Source organism: Anas platyrhynchos, chromosome 8, assembly GCF_047663525.1.
Source record: "Anas platyrhynchos isolate ZD024472 breed Pekin duck chromosome 8, IASCAAS_PekinDuck_T2T, whole genome shotgun sequence".
Lineage (NCBI taxonomy): Eukaryota > Metazoa > Chordata > Aves > Anseriformes > Anatidae > Anas > Anas platyrhynchos.
Window position 1 is genome coordinate 22,833,309 of NC_092594.1, and position 23,602 is coordinate 22,856,910.

Here is a 23,602-nt window from a genome sequence, read left to right on the forward strand (position 1 = left end):
ATTAACATGAGCTGAGAAATTGCTCATGTTCCTGAAACTGTTGAAACTAGACGCTCGCTAACAGACAATCCACATCCCTGCTGCCCCATGACCAAGTTACAGCTGAGCCCTGACTCACCCCACTAAGTTCAAAAATATTTCTCAGCGTTAGCAATGGCTCGCTGCAGACACAACCTAACGAAGGGACTGTCAGGAGGAAAAACTCCATGTTTATAGCACAGACAATTGCTAAAACATTTATTTATTTACTTTTCTTTTTTTTTTAGGAAAAAAAAGAGCACCGGGGCTATTCTTAGAGGACCTGTCATGGGCAGGCTGCAGCTGGCAACTGCTTGGCCAGCGGCCAGCACTGGCTGGGATTGCTGCAAGGCTGAGCAACGCTAGCTGATGTGGTGCCACAGCATAAGCTCGGTAAAAGATCTCTGCTTGTTCTGTTTTGTTGCTTTTTTTTGTTTGTTTGTTTTGTTTGTTTGTTTGTTTTGTTTTGTTTTAAAAAAAAGAGGATGCAGAAAAGCAGCTCAATGCACAACATGCTGCGAACAAACCGTGCTGTGGAAAGAGGTGCCGCCATCTCCTCACATCTGCCGGCAGCAATTCCCTGGTGTGGCTGAAGTCCTGTTTCCTTGCTAAATGTTTTCACCAGGAAGGAAATCAGTGTAAGCATTACTTCAGTGTTCCCATGCAGATGTTAATCTTTTGGCTGGGCAGGACGGAGTGACTTATAGGGATGGGAGCACCAAATCCCATCAATACACAAGCTGCTAAATTTCTGCATCCAGTCAAGGCCTTATAAAAAATAAAGCATGATTTGCCTTTGACTCCTTAGAACTATGAAATGACTCCAGTAAAGCAAGTCATTTCAGAGCCCAGTCACCTGAAAGGTCTGAGGATTTTCCATGTGTAACTCAGGTGGACCTGATCAAACAACAAAGCACTGCATGCTCCCCAGGTCTAAGAAGAGGGAGATCTAGAAAACAGGCAGCATTTTACTGGCAGAAGGATATTCCAAGCATCTCTCAAATCCTGAAACCATCCTCATGCTGCCACTACCTGTCTCTTTGATGGTCTCCTCTCTGTCACAGTGGCTTCCTTTCTCCAAATGGCTAAAGGAAAGAAAAGCAAGGGAAAAGAGCAGCTTGACAGGTGTGCTCCTTCCCATGCTCCTCCAAATTGTCCCCCACATTGCAGGGTTGTACCTCCAGACACTGGGGAAAGGAGGGCAGTGCACCAAGCTCTGCTGTATCTATGCCCTCACTCTCTTCAGTGTTTGCCTTTGATTTTTTACCTTGGGAATTGGAAACTCACCCCCGAGTTGTGTCCCTGGAAGCACATGCAAACCTGCACTTTTATTACATTTTGAAATTGTTTGGCAGAACTGGTCATGTATGGGCTTTTAGGGGTCAGGCTCCTTCATGCTGTGTTCGCAGGCAGAGAAGCTGGTTCTGATTCCTGACTACTGCCTTCAGATGCTGCTGCAATACAAACTGCATTTGCTATTTAAACATATACATACACACAAATAGAATATTATTACATTATTAAAACTCATTGGTTTCGCGTTCCCATGCCTAGACTATCAGGCAGCTTGTTTATTTACTTAAAGCTGCCTGCCTTTGATGGTATCCCATGGAAAGATTACGTCTCTGATAAAGCAGTGAGAAGAAGCATGCAGCAAGCACGGTGAGCTCACAGTGAGGATGGGAGATGAAAACAGAGCACTGTAGAGCTGTATTGGAACTTGGATACGTTGCAGGAACAATGAACAAATACTCTCAAGCCAAAAAAGATTTTATGCCCGGTGAGAACAAACTTGGTAAGCTGTATATTAGCTCAGTTCACTGTTGCTTTGCTAAGTTAGTAACTTAAACTAGGAAGTACTCGTGTAGGAGTACTCATAGGAGCTTCATTTTATAATGTGCCTATGTATAATCCGACACTGCATCATCCTCCCTACACACAACAGCCTGAATTATCTGCCCAGCATTTCCTCAATATCAAAAGTGTTTGCTTTTACAAGAATGTATTTCACCATTTTTTTCTTGTCTTTTTTGTTCTTTTTTATTGAAAAAACCCTAAGCCCTTGAAGGTTATCATCTATAGTAATTCCCCTCCTCCCAATCCAGTCCTTTACTCCTCTGTCATGCAGTGCCACCCTGCCCACTGCTTGAAAGGCAGAACCCCCAAAACACAGATCTTCGTAAGCCTGTGCCCCAGCAGCAGTACAGCTAGCTTGGTTTGGTTACCCACAAAAGCAAAGGGGTGCAACTGACGGTAAAAAGCATAACTAGTGAAAAACTCAGGCTGAGCCCCTTCCATTGCGAGTATAAGCATGAATGGTACGGTACAGGTGGAGACGCTCTTCATTTAATTCCCAGGTGTGGCTGAAGCTTTTGTAGTTCGACTTGAGACAGAGACCCGGCACAGGAAGTTTTGCTCCAACTGGTGCCAGCAGCTAGGAGACCGGTGCCAGTGCCCTTAAAAGAGGACCACAAGCCCAAACCTTCGGCCATGGAAGGCTGAAGATTTCCCCCTTGCAACTGCCCTCCTCCCCATTCCCTGCTCCCCAACTCTCCACCTGAGGCTTCACGCAGCCCTGGCAGCCTCTACAGTGATGGTCTCAGTGTGAGCATTAGCACATCTTTGAGCAAACCCTGAGCATGGGGCGCACCAAAGCAGGTTGAAGAATGTTTTTACCTTCCCTGTGGTCCCCAAAAGCACTGTGTTCCTGCTGCAGTCAGGGGAGCAAGTCACAACTTCGCTCCCAGTTTCAGGGAGACCTGGACTTACCACAGTGTCAGCCTGGGCATGCAGGACTTATGGTGAAAGACCTAAGGCTAACCGGAGTGATGCCATACAGCCAACGAGCTTCCCCAACAGCTCTCACCAGTTCCCCTTCACTTTCTGTAGAGAAGGCATCATTAAATCAGGGTGTTTTAGTGTCAGGGTGTTTTCTGCCCACTGTTGGCGCTAACACCCCTCCACTGCAGCACCATTCCAGCAAGCCTATGCTGACAAAATGCCTGGGCAGGCCATTATCCACATGGTCTCCACATTACTGCCAAAGAATACAAGACAAACCCCCACCCAACACTAAAAAATGTCCCCTATGGTTTTAAATAATTTAATCTAAAATACCATCAGTTTCTCCTCTGCAAAACTCCTATTTAGATTTTAAAGATTTGCCAATGTCACTCACATATCATGATGGAACACAACCAAAATATCAAGCAAGACAACACAAAACAATGGCTGAAGCAGTGCAAAATGTTCCTGCTCAGCGTGAGTGTACATTTGCCTGTCAGGTGCAGTGGAAAACATTGCTCTCTCAGTGGCAAAAGCTGTGAATGTTTAAAATATACACAGTATCAGTTCATTCTCATTCAGCGCAATAGGCATTATCTTTTTGAAGATTAGTTGAATAATTAGTGCTCTCCTGCCACAATTTGTATTCCTGCAAGCACTCCTCACTCTTGGATCTTCCACTGTAGACTGCTTTTCTTACTAAATAACCCAGAAGAGTGGAAAGGGAACAAACCAAAAATGATTTGGGTGATAAAGGAAGTCTCGTGTGGACTGGATATTGGAAAACACTTGCATCATTTTCCTAAAAAAGCAGACAAAACACAAGTGTTCCAAAACTATCGTGATGCAAAGCGGATGGGGACCTTCTGCTGTTCTAGTCTCTTAACACAGCAGCAGTGGCATTGTTGCAGAAAGCACAAATTCCAAACTGAAAATGCTCATTTGAAAAAAAGATGTTAGATTTATTTTTTTTTCCAAATAACTGCTCTCTAGCTTATGGATCTCATTGCTGTAACATACTGTTAGTGACAAAAGCTCTGACTTGCCTGGCTGATGGCTCTACTTTGCTAGGGCCAGCAGGGCCATCCCAAGGGAGAAGCTGAGCACGGACTCCTGAGAACAGCCCCGTCCCTGATGGGTGCAGACAGACAGGCTCTCAATGACGCCAAAGGCACCACAACAAAACTGGTTTCCAAGGCCCACAAGAGGACGAGTGTGGTTGGCTATGCCATGCAGATTTACTGCTGAACACAACGCCGACTTGTGGCATGCTGCCTTTGCTGGATGAAACCCTCACATGTTCCTACCATGACTGTTACAGTGCACGTCCCACAATCACATGCCATCTTTCTACCTCCGGGTGCCTTGCTGCTTACGGGAAGGGTGCTTCTGCTCACCCACTGCCAGCAGAAGCTCTCTGCGAAGCCACCATAATTGACTGTGAACAACCTGAGCTCCCAGCTACTGGAAAACACTTTAAAGATGCATTCCAGGCCAGAAGATCCAGGTGATGACACTGGTTAGAGAAACACAGGACAAAAGTAAGAGGAGGAAAAACACAGATGGAAGGAAAGCTCTGTCAAAATTCAAAAGTGGACATTTTTGCTTCAAAGCAAAATTAATATATTCAATTTCAAGTTTGAGTGTATGCCATCTCTCAGCCCCCTGAAATTTTCTTTTCTGGGTGTGGTATGGTATTCAAACCAAAATTTTAAGGTTGCACGGTTAAGTATCTAATGAAGCATCGATGGATACATTTCCCCATTGTCTCCACGTACTTAAACAGCATTAAATCAGCATCTCACCAGATACAGAAATCCTGGGCCTATATTTTCCTCCACAACTGCCTCAACTGAAGGGCTGCTGTGCCTGAACAGAAGGTTTGAGCAAACCTGCATAACACCTATATGCGAATCTGCCATGTGTCTTGGGCTAGCAGAAGGCACAGCTGGCTAACGATGCCTCAGTGTCTGGACTTGCCAGCTTTATTCCCCACTAGTGACTTCTTATGATTTTAGGCATTTCTGTGTATTTGTTTCTGCCTGGTCTTGTCTTACCCGCTGTTCCAAAACAGCAGAATTAGCAATTAATGCTTATCAGGCAAACACTGAAAAACTAGTACCAAAACAGAGGATGTGGAGAACTCCTATTGCTGACAGCTTTCAAAATCTTATTGCTCATCTCTCTTAAAGCTTCAGTGCTTCAAGTTATGTTTAGAGACTATCAAGCTTTCAAAGAAAAAGAACCTCAGCTCTAAAAACAGAAAAAAGGGGGGGGGGGGGGTAGCTCTTACGATCATGGAAGACACACTGGAACCAAAGGCTTCCAGAGTTTTGTATGATGCTTTTAAATAGCAAACTTCATACATAACCTGTATATTTTGGTCAGCTGACTCATCTCAAAATGACTGGTGTTGGCAGCACTGTGATGCAGGCAGGCTTGCCACAAAGTGCACAGCAAGCTGCTGCAGAGCAGTATGCATTTCTACACCTCCTCCTGGAGATTATCATTAAATTTGTGTGTTCAAAACATACACGCCATATCCACAGCCTTGATATAGTAGATTTATCTCCAGCACAAGGACAATGATGAAAGGACAGGAGAAACTGTCACATCCTTGGTGTTGCTGGTGGGCCAGGATGCTCCAGGCTACAGATAAATGTTGCCGTGACCACTTGCTGCCACTGCCAGAGCTCACCACAGCAGACATCCAGTTTGGGCTTCAGGCACTGTTGTATACAAGTCCTGGATAAGGTGGTCATCCACACAGACGTGTTTCAGCCAAAGAGCTGCAGCTCTTCAGCCCTTCAGCTGAGCTTCCAGGTCAGACTCCCACGAGAAGGGACTTCCTTGGCCAAGATGATTTCTGATGAGTGCAGCCAATTGCTCCAGCCAGCAAACAGCTTTGTGCCCATCTGCCCTCACAAAGACATCGCCTTCCCCAGAGTAGAAAAACCCATCCTTGGCAGGAACCCACCCACTGAAATAATGCAAATATGGAAGAATACAACCCATAAAAAAAATAATCAACTCCCACAACTGATGTGAATGTTTCTATTCACACTCCTCCACAGCTGGTCCTGAAACTGTGCTCCTTCCTGACACCTGCCCAGGGCTGCACATAATGGCCAGGGCACCTTGGGAACCCAGATTTTTTGTGTTTAGAACAAGCCTTTCACAAGCGATTTTTGATTTTCAAGGCATTATAAAATAAAAAGGAGATAAAAGTTTCACTAGGTAAGTATTTCCTCTCTTCTTACCTAGATGTTTGAACTAAAACGCTGAAAATATGAAGTGAATTGTAGCCATTAGTTGTTTGGTTTCTGTTGCTGTCTTTTACTTTATTTTTTTTTTAAACTACTTTATTTTCAAATGGCTATGGAAAACACTGCAGGAAATAATGGCGTATGGATCACAAACACAGAGTTGGAGATTTATATTTGACCCAGCTAGAGCAAAACATACACTTTGGCATTAGACCTTGACTAACACATTTTTTTTTCCTGGCAAACATTAGTAAGACTGCAATTACATGTTGCTTCTGGACACTGTTATTTTAATATGCTTAGAAAGAAATACCATTACATTTTTTAAGTTTTCTACTTTAAAATCACGTTCTGGATATGTTTCATTCTACCTCTCAACAGAGCACTCTGCAAGTTTACTTACTGGAGGGTGAAGACTGAAGTAGACTAGCCTGAAGCAACATACCTGGATCATATTTAGCATTTATATTATTTCTGACTTGCTAAAATATTAACAGTATCCACTTGCTTTCTAGATTTTCAGAAGTTAGATATTAGAGGAAAAATTAATACTTCTTACATCAAATTTGTTATGGGATCCAGAGGAAAAAGAATATTAATACTTAGTGCAATCATTTACTTTGATCTCCATATAATAAGCAGTGACCCGCAAGTGAAATGAGCTAAGTGACATAAATTCATTATGAGAAACCATTCTTTGAAGGATATCACTGCAAATTTTAACTGAAATAGGCATTATGGAAAAAAGCTAATTGCATGGTATTTAAAATAACAGACTCAAGTAACAATATCCTTTCTGTGCACTTCTAAATCAGCTTCAAATGCATTTCTTCCAAAAATATTGGGAGAGGCTGACTCATTAAAACTGAAATGTGTAATTACTTTCTTCTTTAGTACCGATAGGGCAGCACTCATTTAGAGTTCCAAACTCTGAAAAAGTCTGAAGGGTGATTTCAAGATTTTAATTTCCCTGGGGAAAACAGAAGGCAGACTGGGAGCACATGCAGCACAAAATGCCCCAGTCCAGACTCTACCAATGAAGACTGCAGAAAAACATATCCAATAAGCAACTATGTACTCCCACAGGAATTTAGGGGGTATCACCTCATAAAAGTGAAAAGAAAAATTCCTCTTGCTTGGTGGTGCACAGCACTTGCTTTGGCCAGGTACCGCTCAGAGCAGCTCTGCCTGGAGGAAAGGACACTTTGCTTGGTGGATGCTGGGATGCTGCCTCCTTTATCCTAGTGTGAACCCTGCCACCTACAACAGAAAGGAGCTTGGATTTATGCTCATTACTCCGTCATTTAGTTACTTTTAAATTTTAATCCATGCCTTTCATTTACTTATTTTGTAGTGGCTTCTTTTGTTCTGTTTTGTTGTTGTTGTTGTTGCTGTTTGTTTGCTTTTTCTTTTCTTTTTCTTTTTTTTCTTTTTTTTTTTCCCCTTAAACTCAAGGCAGGAAGAGTCCAGATGGGAGCATCTCCAAGCAGCCTGCTTGACCTGTTTGCAGAGACCTCCCTTGGGATAGGAGGATTTGGCTGCAGCCAGGCAAAGTGGATGTCTCTACTTGTGGGAAAACGGGTTGAGGTGGGGTGGGTGAGTAGCCCTGTTTTGTACCCCGCAACTTCCCTGCTCCTGTAGCCAAATAACCTGGGGCTTAACACAGGGCAGATGAAATTTAAAAACAAACAAAAAATCCTGTTCTTGCTAAGGATGGAGGGGTATGGTCCTGGGCATTTCTGGTTTCCTTCCCCTGACAGGCAGAGTGTGAGCAAATTCCACCCTGAAATAGCGTACTTTGAACTGCTCTTGTTGTAAAGCGGTTTAAAATAAATAATTAGGGAACTCACAGCTTGAAATCTTTATACTACAGTATACATTAATATGATACTTTCATTTCTACAAAGCTCTTTACCCATGTACTAAACCAGCACCATGATTAACATATACACTTAGACATTTAAAACACAGCAGTTCAAAGCTTATCTAGAAACAATAAGTAGCAGTGGATTTAAACACTTTAAAATACAAAATTAATTGTATTACCGTGCTTAAATTTCCAGAGCCACTTGTGGTATTTTACTTTTGTAGAAAGGAAAACACCAGAAATATCTGCAGTAAATTTAACCACAGGGAGTCATGGTTAGCTTCTTTCTTTTATGTATATAGACCAGTGATCTTGGCAATAGAATTAAAAACTTATTTTCCTAAATCAATCAGAAGTTCAGGCATCTGTCCAGATTTGCATCAAACAACACAAAATGTTTATCTGATTGATGGATCTATACTATATATTTTGCGTACCTATTTAAATATTGATATTAGACACAGTATTTCACGTGTTACATTTTATATAGTTATTAAAGTTGCTTCATTTATCCTTTTCTGCCAGGCTTTTAATTTCATACACTTCATCTATCAGTTACTACTGTCTACTTCTAATGTATCACTGCAGAAAATGACAACTGCTGTTGAATACAAAACGATGGCTACTGAGGTTGTGCAATATTAAGTACTACCAAGCTGAATGATAAATGCAGAACAGCAGCTGGTTGGAGAAGCTCGAGACATAGGAAATAACAGCGCACGCAAAGCTGACAAAAATGACATTTGCAGGTAAGTGGAGTGGAAATTTATACTTATTGGAAAAGAAAACTCAAAATATTGTTCATATTATTAAAGGCGAAGTGAGAGATAGCAAGAAAAACACAAAGAGGTAATTTTCTTCCAGCTCCAGCAGGAATTCATCTCAAGCTCCAACATGCAATTTCACTATTGAGCTCCAGGACAAAACAGAGGATTGTGCCCAACTGTTTTGAGGGTTTGGATAACAAAGCATAAAAATTCCAATTGGTAGCCTTTTGCATCATTGCAGACCAGAAAATGATCTCCATTAGCAGAAGTTACAAAAACATCCAAGAACTGAGCTACAATACAATTAGTTACTGAAAGGGTTGTTAGGCATCGGAATGGGCTGCCCAGGGAAGTGGGCATCCATGGAGGTCTTTAAAAGACGTTTAGATGTAGAGCTCAGTGATACAGTTTAGTGGAGGACTTGTTAGTGTTAGGTCAGAGGTTGGACTCAGTGATCTTGGAGGTCTCTTCCAACCTAGATGATTCTGTGATTCTGTAAATAAATATTAAGTTAACCATCTAACAAAAAAATGTTATATTCTATTTTTTTCAGAGGTGCTGATTCACCATCCAATTGCCTGGAACGGTGAACATTAGAAAAGGTGGGTGAGGAACTTTGGGCAGCGGCTTGTAATGGGAATAAGGAGGCTCTGGGGTTGATTCCTGCTTTTGGGAAGATCCTCAAGACCTTTAAGCAGGCGAGGGAGCAGCTCTCCATATAGCAGTTGGTGGCGGGAATGTTGCAAGGCTCAGAGGAATATAGGCAGGGTCAGGAGGTGAAGGTGGAGTCATTGAGTGCTCTGTTGGAAAGCACAGCAGCGGCAGTCGATAAAATGGCGGCGGCCGACAAAATGGCGGCAGCCAAGACAGGGGGGGAAGGGATGCAGACGGAGGACACTAGTGATAGGGAGAAGGGAGCAGGGAAGGACTCAGGGGAAGACGGGATCCCTGTAGGGGACTGCGGGGTGCCTTGGTGCGCCCCTGTCTTTAAGGTTTCCCTACCTGCGAGTAAAACCATGGAGGAAGGTCAAGGCAGGTGGTGGACGATGGTGGGGAACACGATGATCAGATGCCCGGTGCAGAATATGATGATAATAGGTGGGCGACTATCGTGGTATTTGACAGTCCTTCGATACCTCTGCATTTGCCGTGGGGAATCTTCTTGCTTTGTGGGGGTAAGGTCAGGCTTACCTGACTATTCCCCCTAATGCTTATGGCGGACCTTGCGCACTTGGTATTTTGGCAGTTAGTCCGCTCGCACCCGATGACATCAGGAACACCACAGGGAAGGCAGTGAGCTGTCACAGGCACTCGTTGAAAGACCCCACTCTAGATCCGGACTATGATGACGGATGGTATTCGACTACCCGAGCACAAACAATTGTTGAGATGCTTTTTATATTCCCGAAGCTCGTTCGAAATACTGAGATGATTGAGCGGTTAGCTTGTTGGGCACTGAAGAATGCTAACCGCACAGCAAAGGCTTTGACAAATCCCATCGGTGGCATGGAAGCTCGTAAAGAAGGATTGTTCTCGACAAGGCTGGCTGTGGACTACTTGCTTGCTCAAACCGGCATTGGTTGCTCTGAGTTGGAGGATGCTGGCGTCAAAGGTTTTTGTTGTATCGATTGGACAAAGAACGCAACAACGGAAATTGAGTGAGCCAAGGGCGCAGTTGAGGAGTTGTTGAAGAGCTCTTATGGAGATCGAATTTACCGAGACTGGTAGGGGAAGGGCTGGCTAGATTGGCTGGGAACACCAGATTCGTGGATAACGTCTCTTTTATCGGCAGTTTTGTCAATGGTAATATTATTGGATGTCGGTGTGTTCTTCTTGCCCCTGCTCTTTCGACTATTGCGACAGATGCTTGAAAAGCTAGTCCTGCGAACAGTGAATATTAACCTGCTTCTTAATAATAGATGGCAGTGCTTGCCACAAGAAGAGAATGATCGCCTTCAGCTAACACTGTACTATGCTAATACCTTTTGTAACGGGAAAAGGGGGTGCGGTAAAAAGAGGCGTGATATATAGTATAAGGAGGGGGGAGATGTGGGGGGAGATGTGGGGGGAGGATTGGGAGGGACCATGGGTGGAACAGAGGGTCACGGGGATCTGGGCGGTCATGTGTACGGGTATAAGAAGCTATGCTACGCAGCAATAAATTGGCACTTGAGCTAGACACAGTGTGTCCGTCTCTGGTGTCCCTGCTTGGGGAGCAGATGTCCAGTCAGCCAATCGATGTTGTCTCTCAGGCTGGGGTAGCACGGAAAGCAGCAACAAGAGGCATCTGTATTATTGCAAACCATCTCAAAGGAAAATTGATACAGCTCATCCGAGTTTCCAGCACTGCATGAATACAACACATCTTACCTTACCTTTTTCGGCAATAAGGTTTTACAGTGGAAAATGAACAGTGTTCTGAGGGGATGGAAATAAGGACAATGAAATTAGTCCTGTGATGAATGTTAAATAGGCTGTTGTGATTGTGCTTTATATATTTAACATGACGTTGAAGAGCTAAACAGTAAGTCCCTTCTACACAAAAATTAACAGGTCTTTAGAGAAGGTAAAAATTTATTACTTATTCCTGCTTGTAGCAGGTATCTTTTAGAATGGATTGAGCCTTTTAAAATATTAGTATTACTGATTTTTTGCATTTTAGTTCTTCAAAGTGTTTTTCTTCAAAATGTTCTTCACCCAGGCATGCAATGTATATTACTAGCCATGATCAGCTTTTCTTGCTGGTAAAGAAAAAAAAACACAAAACCATCCCAGATCTGCTGAGTAAGACACTCATCAGTTGGTAAAATCCTTCGGTTTGGATTACAGCAATCCTAAAAGCCTGCAACCATCCTCAGAACTGCATAAGCAAGCCATCAGGGCCTCCAGTAGGGAAATGCATGCAGGTCAGGGACGATGCTGGATCTGGAGCTTGCCTCTGGTAAGTGGAGAGATGGCAACCATCTCCTGATCCCAGTGGTCCTTGGCCCCATGAAGCACCACGGGCAGCCCTCCTGTGTCTGGAGACACCAGTACTGAAACCAGGAGCTGCAACATTTGACAGCAAGCACAGAACAACAAAACCAACCTGGGTAAAGCAGTGAATCATTGTTTGACAGAATATGAAATAAGTCTGGCTTTTTTCTTTTTTTTTTTTTTTTTTTTTTTTTTCCTGCCAAGAGCCTACATTTAAATTCCATGAGGCCTTTCATTCTGCCAGAGAATTTCTTCACATGGAGCATCTTCTGCTTCACCTGGCGCACAGCCCTAGCACAGACATTCCTGCTGTCGGTATGTTTTTGGAGCAGTTCTGCTTTAACGTCAGCTTTGCGCCAGTTTTGAGCCCTGATTAACCTCAGGTGGACGCTGGAAAGACAGTGACCAGTGATGGGGCTTCATTTCTCCCAGCGATACCCACAGCGGTGCCAGCTCCCCACAGGACAGCAACTCAAAGAGCCTCGGGTGTAAGGGAAGCAGTTTTGGTTTTGCCTAAGCACACTTTTTTTTTCAAGCCAGCCTTTAAAACACTTCAAAAAGGAGGATTGGTAATTCTGAGACATGCTTGTAACAGGGCCAAAAATTTTCTCTCATCCGAGTAACATTCGGATTCAAGGACATTCAAGGACAAAGTACCAGAGGGTATGATAGCCCTGAGACAAGCAGTTCCCAGGGAACAGACTAAAGACTGTAATGACACGTGGGTTATGCATCTCATCCTGGCCCCATCCCTGAAGGAGATGTGAATTAGCAGCCCTGCGACAATAAACAAAATGTGGGATTAAGAAACAAGGGAGGAGGGAAAAGGGCTGGATGACTCTCCCACCGCCTTTTCTTGTTCTGACAATTTCTGTTGCCTGGAAATGTCTGATGAGAAGACAGGATTATGTAAGTGCTTGCCAACTTTTCACGTTAAGAAAAGTAAAGCCTGAGTGATGGGTAGCTTAACCCATCCTCTAAGCAGTGCGCTAAACATGCTTACTTGGGAGAACTCGAGCAGCGAAACCCACTTAAAAATCCAGGAATGACGAGGACCTGACAATTCCCAGGATTAAGCTGCATACATTTACAGTCACTGTAATCTCCTTATAGTAAGATGAGGAAAAGGAAAATAAAGTCTTTTTGGCATGCAAGAGGGTTTTTGTTTTAAAGTACATGCAAGCAGTCTGATTGAAGGCTTTCTTGCATTACTGTTGCTTTTTCTCCCAACAGATATGACAGACAAGAGAGCTATATTAGCCCTCCAGACCCACATTAAGATATACTTTCCACCAACCCCTTGCTCCCATCAAGCATGACCCATCAATAATAAAACATTAAGCACTGTGCTGTAGCAATGTCTCTTGCTAAATTGAATCAGACTAACACTTAAGTCCTGCAAGAATGCAGAAACCAATCAAAGCGCAAAATATCTGTATCTGCTGTGTCACTTCAGCAGACCTATGCTTTCCTGAACTCTTCCTGGTTCTCATGCAAGTGGCATTTTACCTTCTGCCAGTACTCTAAGTGCAGCAGAAAGTAAAAAAAATAAAAATAAATTAAAAAAAAATAAGTTAAATTGCTAGGCTTTTTCTACTTTTATCAAAAATACATATTTGGATCATTTTTTCTTTTCTTTTTCTTTTTTTTTCTTTTTCTTTTTCTTTTACTTTTCCTTTTTTTTTTTTTTTTTTTTAATTCTCTCCTGTTTACCAACAAAGCACTGGGGTCTCTAAAACGAGCAAAAATTCTTGCAGTCCCACTTCTCCCAGTTCAAAACAAACATGCTTAAACTGCAGTAATGCCGAGGGCACTGCGGATGCTGCTAGAAAAGGCGATGTTCTCAGCAGTGTTGAACTAAAATATCCCCAGCATCCTGCTGCAAGCTGAAGGTGTGTCCTCACTGGAGCATCAGCAATGCAAAACTGCAAGTAGCCAAGGCACATGGAAAGCAAAGCAGAAACAGCTCTGTGTGCTGCTCAACCTTCGCTCCAGCACCTAGGCTGGGACAGCACACAGCAAACAAACTGCTGTTTAGAGCAGGAAGGCATGTGTGGTTGTTTTGTACTGCAAGCACGTGCATCTAGAAGAGGGAAAGAAAGCACATCCAGGTTTCCCGCAGCTCTGTTACGCTCCTCCACACATCTTCAATACAAGACAAATTCACGGTGTATTTTTGTACAGCTGCCCAGTCATAGCAAGAGCAAATCTTGAGCTGGTGATAATGGTCATAGGACCACTGAATTATGTTCAGTGGATGTTAATTACATTCCCCCTTTGGTCCTACTGACGTGGGGAAGAAGAAAAACAATCCTATATGAAGAACGCTGTGATGAGTGAAGGGAACCAGATCTGAAACTTTACACACAACTATTATCACTGTGAAATGTCCTCAAAAAATTAAACTGGGTGAAGCCCCAGCTAACCAATTACAAAATCTACATTTCTTCAGTTTTAGAACAGAGGTGGTGTTTCTCAGAAGTCCGTTCACGTGACTTGGCCGCAATTCGAGCCACCTCAACAGCACCCCAGCTATTTCTAGCAGCACTGAGAGTTTACCTGAGATCTCCTCCCTGACGGCAGAACTGTGAGCCAACAAGTTGCTCGAGTCAGGGAAAATACAAAATGTGCAAAATGATTTTTGCGACCGCTCTGTTATGAATATATTGTTTTTGCTATCATGAACTGTGAATTTTAAAATATGTAAAACCACGAGGCACAGAGCAAATAATGTCTACTTAAGTGGGTCATTTTATTAATGGCAGGGCACTGCTGTTTTACTACCAGCTCGTTTGCAATATAGACACAGACATTTCAAACCATGTATATTTATATCTGCAAAGGAGATGAGTATAATCATGGAAGCACTCCCTCCAAGATCAAGTAGAGCCTAATTCATAAAGACAAGCACAAGAAAAAGTAGTATTTTGCACTGTCTATGTGAGCTTCACAGACAGGTATGACATTTCCAGGAAAATCCTCTTGCTGTGTGTAAGCTGCAGTCTCAATGTGCTGCATGTTGCATATTTCATTACAAAAGCAGAGCCATGTTATTTAATTAAAGAAGCGATAAGTTCAATCCTTACCAAGTTTTCTTGGTTCCTGGCTGCTATTTTCTGATCATCTTCTCCCCCATTTTTCATGTATTTGACCTCTTCCACTGGTTTGATCCTATACTCATCTGAGCACCAAGAAAAAAAAAAAAAAAAAGAAAAAAAAAGTTTTGAACCACTGTAGTTCAGCAGCTGGGGAAAAATAAAAAAAAAATAAAAATAAAAAAACTAAACCCAAAACAGCTGACTAGAAAAGATCCTAATTCAACAAGGCAACAAAAAAACACAGGTATATAGTTTCAAAGACTTAAACGGGACTGATACCAAGAAAGTTGTTCTGGCCTCCTGAAATGGGTGGGCAGCTCTCTCGGCTGGAATAGCCTCGGTACTGTGAACAGTGGGTACTGGGAATATGGCAGGACAAACCCTTTTCAACCTCCCTAGTTTTCTGTATGATTTGTCTTAATACAAGCAAACTCTCTGCTACTGCAGCCTCCCTAGGTTTTTACTATCGGTGGGCAAGCAAGCAATGTACGGTAGTGACTATGCAGAGGAGGCTGCTCATGTACGTACTTTGCATTGATAAGTCAAGCAACGCTAATGAAGGCAATTTAAAAAATAGGCTATAATCTGAAAGAAAGAAAGAAAGAAAGAAAGAAAGAAAGAAAGAAAGAAAGAAAGAAAGAAAGAAAGAAAGAAAGAAAGAAAGAAAGAAAGAAAGAAAGAAAGAAAGAAAGAAAGAAAGAAAGAAAGAAAGAAAGAAAGAAAGAAAAAACACCCCCAAACACAGCGTCTTTTTTCATTCTTTTTCCTGCACTGTTTTAATAGAGTTAAACCAAAAGGTACCCAGTGCCAGTCACATGAGGATTTCTGGAGAAGAGGCAGCATGCTGACCATTCTCGTCTCCCCAGTCCCTACCACAACCATTTCTTCTGCACGTGAACGTTACCCAGAGAGAAATCCAGCATGAAAATAAGGAATAAGAAAAGTAAAACTCCCGGCCTGCCCTTACTATTTATCAGCTAGACATTGCGGCTTTTCAAATACTGACTTCCAGCTCTGGTGTCAGTCCTGTAACGCTATTTTATGTATGGATGCTATGCCATAAGATGCAAACAGCATCACTTAAAGCTGGAACCATGGTTTTTTCCTTAGTAGGACATGACATTCCCAAATTCCCAAGGATTTGGGGAAAAGAAATTCTTCTCTTCCTTTCCCTCAATGCAAAATGAAATGAGAATACACTGGGAATAAAAAGTGAAACCTGGGCAAATGAAAAGAAACCATCCAAACTTTATTATTTTTCTTTGGGTTTTCAAGCAATTTATCTTGCTAAGGGAAAAGCAAAACACAAATGAATTTTCCTGGGTCTATTGTATTTAAATAAACAAACAAACACAAAAATTAAATAATTTAGAAGGAAGCTTGTTTTGAGGAAACTATTAATCAGGTAGTATATGTTATATAAGCCTTCTTTTGTTTATTTGTTTTTTAAAGATATAAGCTGCATTTGGACTAGTACATATCTATTTTTTTAAGATTATTACAGAGTTTAAATAAAATTGTAAATTTATCACATAGTAGCAACTCAGATGCAGAGACTCAAAACAGGCAAGAACTTAAAACATATTAATAATATTAAACATATTAAAAATATTAAGAACGAAGAATTAAGAAATCATTAGACTGGTAAATGTGAACTTGCTTGCTGAACTTCTTTTCTCTTTTTAAATGGAATTTAGGTAGTCAGGAGATGACAATTCATAAAACCTAAAAGGCTGAACACAATAAAGCCCGAGAATTAGAAGTACTTGATTGACTGCAATATCTAACTTACATTCTCCTCACTCTTTCAGCGATCTCTGTTGTGATTAGCAATGAAACCCACACGTAGAAAAAGCACACAGCTCCCACAGTGGCATTTATGGATTTGAATAAGGGACCAGATGAGACAGAGAAAATGCAACAAAGGAAGTTTGCACAACCTGTGGCTCGTCCACATCAACTCAACAAGACATGCTGAGAGGAACAAACAACCCAGCCCTGTAAAGAATACGCAAGGCATGGAGGTTCTGATGTTCAGGGGCAAAAATAACTTCTGCAAGGTGTCTCCGGCCTATCCCCAGTGACTTACTGTAACTGAACATTGAGCGCCTGCCCAGGCAGCAGACCTCCCTGCATGGACTGCAGGTATGGGGCCACATGAAGCATGTTCTTTCTTGGTGCATGCAGCAAGGGCATTGATGAGGCCATGTTTGATAATTGGTATAATCAGCTTTTTGTATGAAAGTTTGATGCAGTTCTATAGGATGGAGGTAAGATGGGAAGGAAGCTCTAGCTGGCAGCTTAATTCTGGATTTCTCCTCTAGCTGACTGCCACCAGTCCCGAGGGGCACTGCTGTTCAGGTACCTGAGCAGTAGGCATGCTGGAACCTGGCCTCCAAATATTCATCCCCACCATCTTGGCCACACTTGTAATTACTGCAGTATTGCTACTTACAAATCCAGACTGCTTTTAATAGGCTAATGAAGTTCTTCAGCAGAGAACTTCCTGAATCGTCTAGGGTTTGTAAAGAGGCCAGATGTTAGAGAAACTGTGGACAGAGTTAGGCCAGGCAAGGGAGAGGATTATGAGGTGGACACAGGACATTTAAAGAATTTCTTGTATAAGTTCCACAGCTGACTAACAGCGTTAGTGAGTAAAAGTGTTTTTCCCCAGTACTTTACTTATCAATACAACAGCTACTCAATTATCTGTGTGGTGCAGTGCAGACAGCGTGACTCTTCCTCTATCCTTGGGACTGGCAGAAGTGCATATGCCTGGTACAATTAAGGCCTGACACACTCAGCAGCAAGAAAGCTTCCAAAAATAAAAGTCATTTCTCATTACGTTTTTTGGGACAAGTTGAAAAAAACATGTAAACTAGGAAGTCTTACTTGAGAGAAATCTGTCTTCCTGTTAGGAGGATCACAGACTGGCTTGGGTTGGAAGGGACCTTAAAGACCATCTGGTTCCAACCCCATGGGCAGGAACATCTCCCACTAGACCAGGTTGCTCCAAGCCTCAGTTGAAATAGAAATAATCAGGAGGTCAAAGTGGAAGACATCTGCCTCTGTGAACATTAGTAAAGTTAGTCTCTTAATAGGAAGTGTCTTACAAACTTAATGCCATAGCTCTATTATGTAGTATGGATTGGGGCATTAGAAATCTCTATACCTGTATCTCCAAAAGCAATGGCAATGTTAATTTGCCAAAATCTAAGCTGACAATCTACCTTAAAAGCCAAGAGGCAATCTCTGGAGGGATGAGGCACATGAAGGAAGCGGCAGTATGAATGGCCAACACTCATACCTCAGTGCCTAAATAAATGATTAACAGGCAGGAGTGCCAAGCAGCCAGCAACTCCATCAAACCCATGAGTTTTGAGCAAGAGATGCACACACCAATGACAGGCAAACACAACAGTGGCCTGCAGAAAGCAAGCAATCAACTTAACTTCAGGAATAACGCAAGAAGCAAGGCCAGGACCATGCACAAGTGCTGCATCAAGAACACATGAAATGATCAGCAATGTTACATTTGAAGCAGTATCATGACTCATAAACTATCGTAATTTCCTATCACAGGCAAAATATTTTCCTCAAAATAGTGAGCATAAATACAATATATTGGCATCATTTTCTCATACTGAGTAGTCACTTGTTGGAGATAGGTATAAATAGCTATGATTCCACTTTCAAAGGGAAAAAACAGCTAAGTAACTATATTGTCAATGAAAGAAAAAGGACTATCCAGCTGACTATAAACCCTACAGCTTCCTAGGTATGGTGAGGGACTGCTAGAAACATCCACTTGCCAAACCACCCAATTCACCAAGGAAAAACATTTAGGGACATGGTTTACTGGGTGATATTGGTGGCAGGGGGACAGCTGGACCAGATGATCTTGGAAGTCTTTTCCAACTTTAATGATTCAATGAAAATACCCATCTCTAATGAATTCCAATGGCCTTTGAACTAAGCTGCTTCAGTGCCAGAACTGCCTGAATCCCAGCTAATATGCTGATGTCTACATATGAAACCTTCCTGCTATCTGATGAGAAACACTAAATTCTGCTTGCAGGCCTCTCTTTGGCATTTATAGAGCTCACTAACAGAAACTTCGTCCTTCACGTTCATGTTGAACTTCCTTCTTTTTCCTGGATCAAGCTAACCCATAAAACCTCTTCATTTTTATGAGCCCTTCACAAATCTATTCAAGCAGGGATCTGACATGGGAAATGCAGAACAAGCCCTGAAACCAAGGGGACCGGTCAATATTTTGCACTCTCCCAGCCGTTTAACACTGATTGCAATGAGTCTTTTGGCAGCCAAAGAGGTGCAGAGGAGGAGAAGAAGGTGGTACTAAGTGGCTTAGCTAGGTGGGACATCACCACCTGGTGAAACAGAGAAGAAATGAGTCTGACACCTAACACTGTGGATGGGACAACATCCATTACTTCACATACACTGAACAGACCAACAAAATTCAATTACGCAATTGGAGAAGACAAGTCTTACATCATATTATTATTAGGAGGGCAGAGCTACGTATAAACTTTTTGACGAGGTGATGATTACATTTATCTTCTCTAGATAAGATATACGTATGTAAGATGGGGTGTTCAGAAGCCATGAATCCTGATGTATTTAAGAGACTGTTCGTGCTCTGAAATTACTGTCGGGATGAAAGCAGAGTAAATGCAAAAGATGGGACATTTCAGCAACCGACAAACTACCCAGAAGTGTGTCACGGGGTATACATCATTAATGGCTTTAATGTGGCTAAGAAGGACAATGGGATTCTAGCCTGCATCAGGAGGAGTGTGGACAGCAAGTCGAGTGAGGTGATCCTCTCCCTCTACTCAGCTTTGGTGAGGCCACACCTGGAGTACTGTGTGCAGTCCTGGGCTCCCCAGTACAAGAGGGACGCAGAACTTCTAGAGAGGATCCATCGTAGAGCCACAAAGATGATAAAGGGATTGGAGCATCTGTCCTATGAGGAAAGACTAAGTGAGCTCGGCCTGTTTAGCCTAGAGGAGATTGAGAGGGGATCTTATTAGCCTCTACAAACACCTGAGGGGACACTGTAAAGAGGATGGGCCCAATTTCTTCTCAGGGGTGGCCAGTCATAGGACAAGGGGTAATGGGTATGAACTGAACCACAGGAGGTTTCATTGCCATATGAAGAAGAACTTCATTATGATTTGGGTGACAGAGCACTGTTACAGGCTGCCCAGAGAGAGGTTGTGGAGTCTCCTTCTTTGGAGATATTCAAAAAACCCGCCTGCATGCCATCCTATATCTCTAGGTGACCCTACTTGAGCAGGGGGGTTGGACTAGATGATCTTTGGAGGTCCCTTCCAAACTCAAGCATTCTGTGACTCTGTGAAAACTGCTCAGCAGGTTTTGCTTGATCAGGTAAGGGTGCATCTGCAACTGAAAAAGTAAAGGACGCTAAATTCACCTTCTGATTTTTTACTTTTTGACTTCTGCTACAGTAAATACATCGTTTTGAGATACGTTGGTCTGAGTGATCAGAAGCCAATGCAGAGACATCCTGAAGCGTTAATTAGGCCCTACCTGATCTCAATCAAATCTGACAATGAACAAGACCTTTAAAATTGTATGAAGTTCACAATAAATAAAATTATAGAGGTCTGTGCATATTTACCTTGCTTTATCTTTCTAACCAGCCATATCTTTTTATTTTTCCTAAATACAGTTTTACATCAAAATGGACAAAATGCAGTATCTTTATGCTTCTTTCATGTTCAAAACTAAACATCAAGCAGTGAACATGAATAAAAATTTAGGACACTATCATTCAGAGTGTAGTACATCACGTATAAAGGGAAATAAATCTTTATGCTTCTTTCATGTACAGAAGTAAAAAATTGAGTACTGTCTTCCAGTGTGTGCTTTATTATACAAAAAAGCGGAGTTGCAATAATTCAAATGGAAGAGGAACGGGCTTACAGGGCTGCCATGGCAAATACTGCATTGAAGAAATGCAGCCCAATTGAGTCAAAATAAAACCAACATAAATGAACCACAAATTAAAACCAGAAATATTTTCCAGCATAACGTCCACCATAAAAACCATCATGGGATATAAACTAGAAAGCAGCAACACCTCTGACACAACTCTTTAGAAGGGTGATGAAAGAAGAATTTTTAAGTTGAATGTGCTGTAAAAATTCTCAGTAAGCAAATCTTATGAATGAAGATCTCCATCTGGAAACAGATAATTCTACTCAAACATGTCACCCAGTTGCCATGGAGATGCGACGAAGAAAAACAGCACTCATTAATAATGATTTCAGTGATAAATGAGCATAGCAACTTATAATATTGAAACAATTACTAGAGGGGAGAGGAAAAAAATAAAAAAAAAGAAATAAACCTTGTGGTTGTTCCAATGAAAAACATTTCTTCAGCACCTCCAGACATTGCTGTAAGTGCCATTACCACAGCAACATCAGTTATGATGTTATTTCTGGCCCAGTTAAAAAAATAAAAACCAGAACATGAACCTCAAAAACACAAAAAGCAAGCACAACTGCAACACATATCTGGACTCACTGAGACCTTTGGAGCAATCTTTGGAGGAATGTAGTCTTAAAAAAATAGGAGGGCTGATTTACACTCATATCCATTCCCATTCCCATTTCATCTCAGATGGATAGATCTGTCCGTGCTGTTGTCAAAACAAATGACAGGTGAGCCTCTCTTCTCAGTGACATACCAAGTAGCACAGGAGATATGTGGTACTTCAGTCACACCACCAAGAAGAAAGTTTCTAACTACACCTTCGTGATCCTGTGCTTCATAGTGTTCATCAGCATCTATTGCCTTTGAAATGAAGGATGTACCAAGATTCATCCTTCATCCATAATGAAACGTGACCATTCTGTAAAATACAACCTTTTTGTCCAACAAATTTCTCTGCACTGTACAGTAAGCAAGACACTTAGATGCTAAATGCAAACCACGCCAAACATCACCTACAGTGCCGCTGCAAAGGAGGAGGAGGAATACTACTACACTGGTTGGACAAGCAGCTATGGCTTAAAAAACAGACATTAGGAAAGATCATTAGCTGGAAGGAGAACAAAGGACTGGAATTAGGTAGCTTGGATGGCTGCAGTTTCCATAATCAGAGGTTTTTAAAGACCTTTTAGGTCACCAGCCTTGAGCGCTACAGGTAGAATTTTGTTCAGTTTGGGAGCATGAGATGGATGAGATGGGCTCAACAGAATATTCCAACTCTATTACTGTATGTGGATATCAGCTGCATGAATGTCAGCTAAAGTAATGTCAAAGATCAAAAACAAGTCAACAGTTAGAGAAAAGTTACAAAAATCCTATAAATGAATGTTTCTCAAAGTAACTACTAGATAATGTAAAATATCCCAGTTACCTACTGTGGTGGTTTTACTCAGGTGGGCAGCCAAGCTCCACCACAACCGCTCTCTCACTCCCCCTCTCCTCAGAAGGAGGGGGAGAAAATACAACACAGAGAACTCGAGGTTTGAGATGAGAAAGGTTTAATTAAAGGGAAAGGGAATGGGAAGGAGAAACAGATACAAAAGAAACAATCAGTCCGCGCGGAAGCACAGAGAGAGAGAAAAAAATTACTCTCTACTTCCCATCAGCGAGCGGTGTTCGGCCACGTCCTGGGAAGCAGGGCCTCAAACGCGTAGTGGTTGTTCAGGAGGAACAGCCCCCTCCCCCACGAGAGCCCCCCCTTTTATTGCTGAGTGTGACATCAGGTGTTATGGAATATCCCTTTGGTTGGTTTAGGTCAGCTGCCCCGGCAATGTCCCCTCCCCATCACTTGCCCACCCCCAGCCTGCTGGCTCTTGGGGGCTTAGGAGTCCTGATGCTGTGCCAGCACTACGCAGCAATAGACACAACACTGGAGTGATATCAGTGCTGTTCCAGCTACGAGTGCAGAGCACAGCACTGTGCGGGCTGCTGCAGGGAAAAGGTGACTCCAGCTCAGACAGACCCAACACACCTACTTAGCTTCAGCTTCACCAAACTTAAAGAAAGAAGGATCGAAATGGTTATTTCAACTCGACATTGTTAATTTGGTTCTGACTTAGTTGCTGAGATTTGCAGCTGTGGGGGTGGATTTTTGATCCACCTGCACGTGGGCTGAGAGTGAAACTTCACTGGAGATAGAGCAGCAGTGGGCGAGTGGCCCGTAGTTGTCCTCTGTCGTCAGCCCTCAGATCTATCTACTCCTGGGCAATTCGTCATCCTGGTGATTGAGCTGTTTGTACTAATGTGAACTAAATGGAAAAAATAGCTTAGGAAGTACGCCAATCCAGTTCTCTCAAAGGTCTATCTGAAAATGCTAATTTGGATTTCCCAAATGAAGTTACCTGTACCTTAATCCAACCTGAAATAAGCCACTGCAGGAAGCTGAGGTGGTGGACACCAGATACTAAACACAGTCCAGGTGCACAAGCAACACACCGATATTGCCAGCAAGGTATTAATCATCAGATAGAAAAGCTGCTTAAAAACCTGAATGTACAGCACAGATTTCAGCATGTCTGAAATTATCACCATAGAAGTATTTTCTTCATCCTACACCATCCTAATATGGACCCGCGGAATGCCAAATGCTGCTTCTGCACAAAGCAGATGTGGCTGCTAGGGTTATTCTGGGGGGAGAGAAAAAGGGGACCAAGGCAAACAATCAGAAAAGCAGACCACCCCGTGTGTGCAGGAAGAACATTTGCCCTGAAGCAAGGCAAGACAGGGGCCACTCTTTACTAAGCTTTTTTGAGCAGTTCCTTCTACAGCCCCACTTCATGA

At 42.4% G+C, this 23,602-nt stretch overlaps 1 protein-coding gene across 2 annotated transcripts in view; it reads right to left on the reverse strand.

The window, feature by feature from the left end:
• Nucleotides 1-23,602, reverse strand: part of C8H1orf21 (chromosome 8 C1orf21 homolog) — a 107,307-nt gene that overhangs the window by 28,737 nt on the left and 54,968 nt on the right. For both annotated transcript variants that reach the window (XM_027463642.3, XM_072041578.1), the window contains exon 3: nucleotides 14,765-14,859. In XM_027463642.3, coding sequence (XP_027319443.1) covers nucleotides 14,765-14,859 — 95 coding nt within the window. The remainder of the gene's footprint in view (nucleotides 1-14,764; nucleotides 14,860-23,602) is intronic.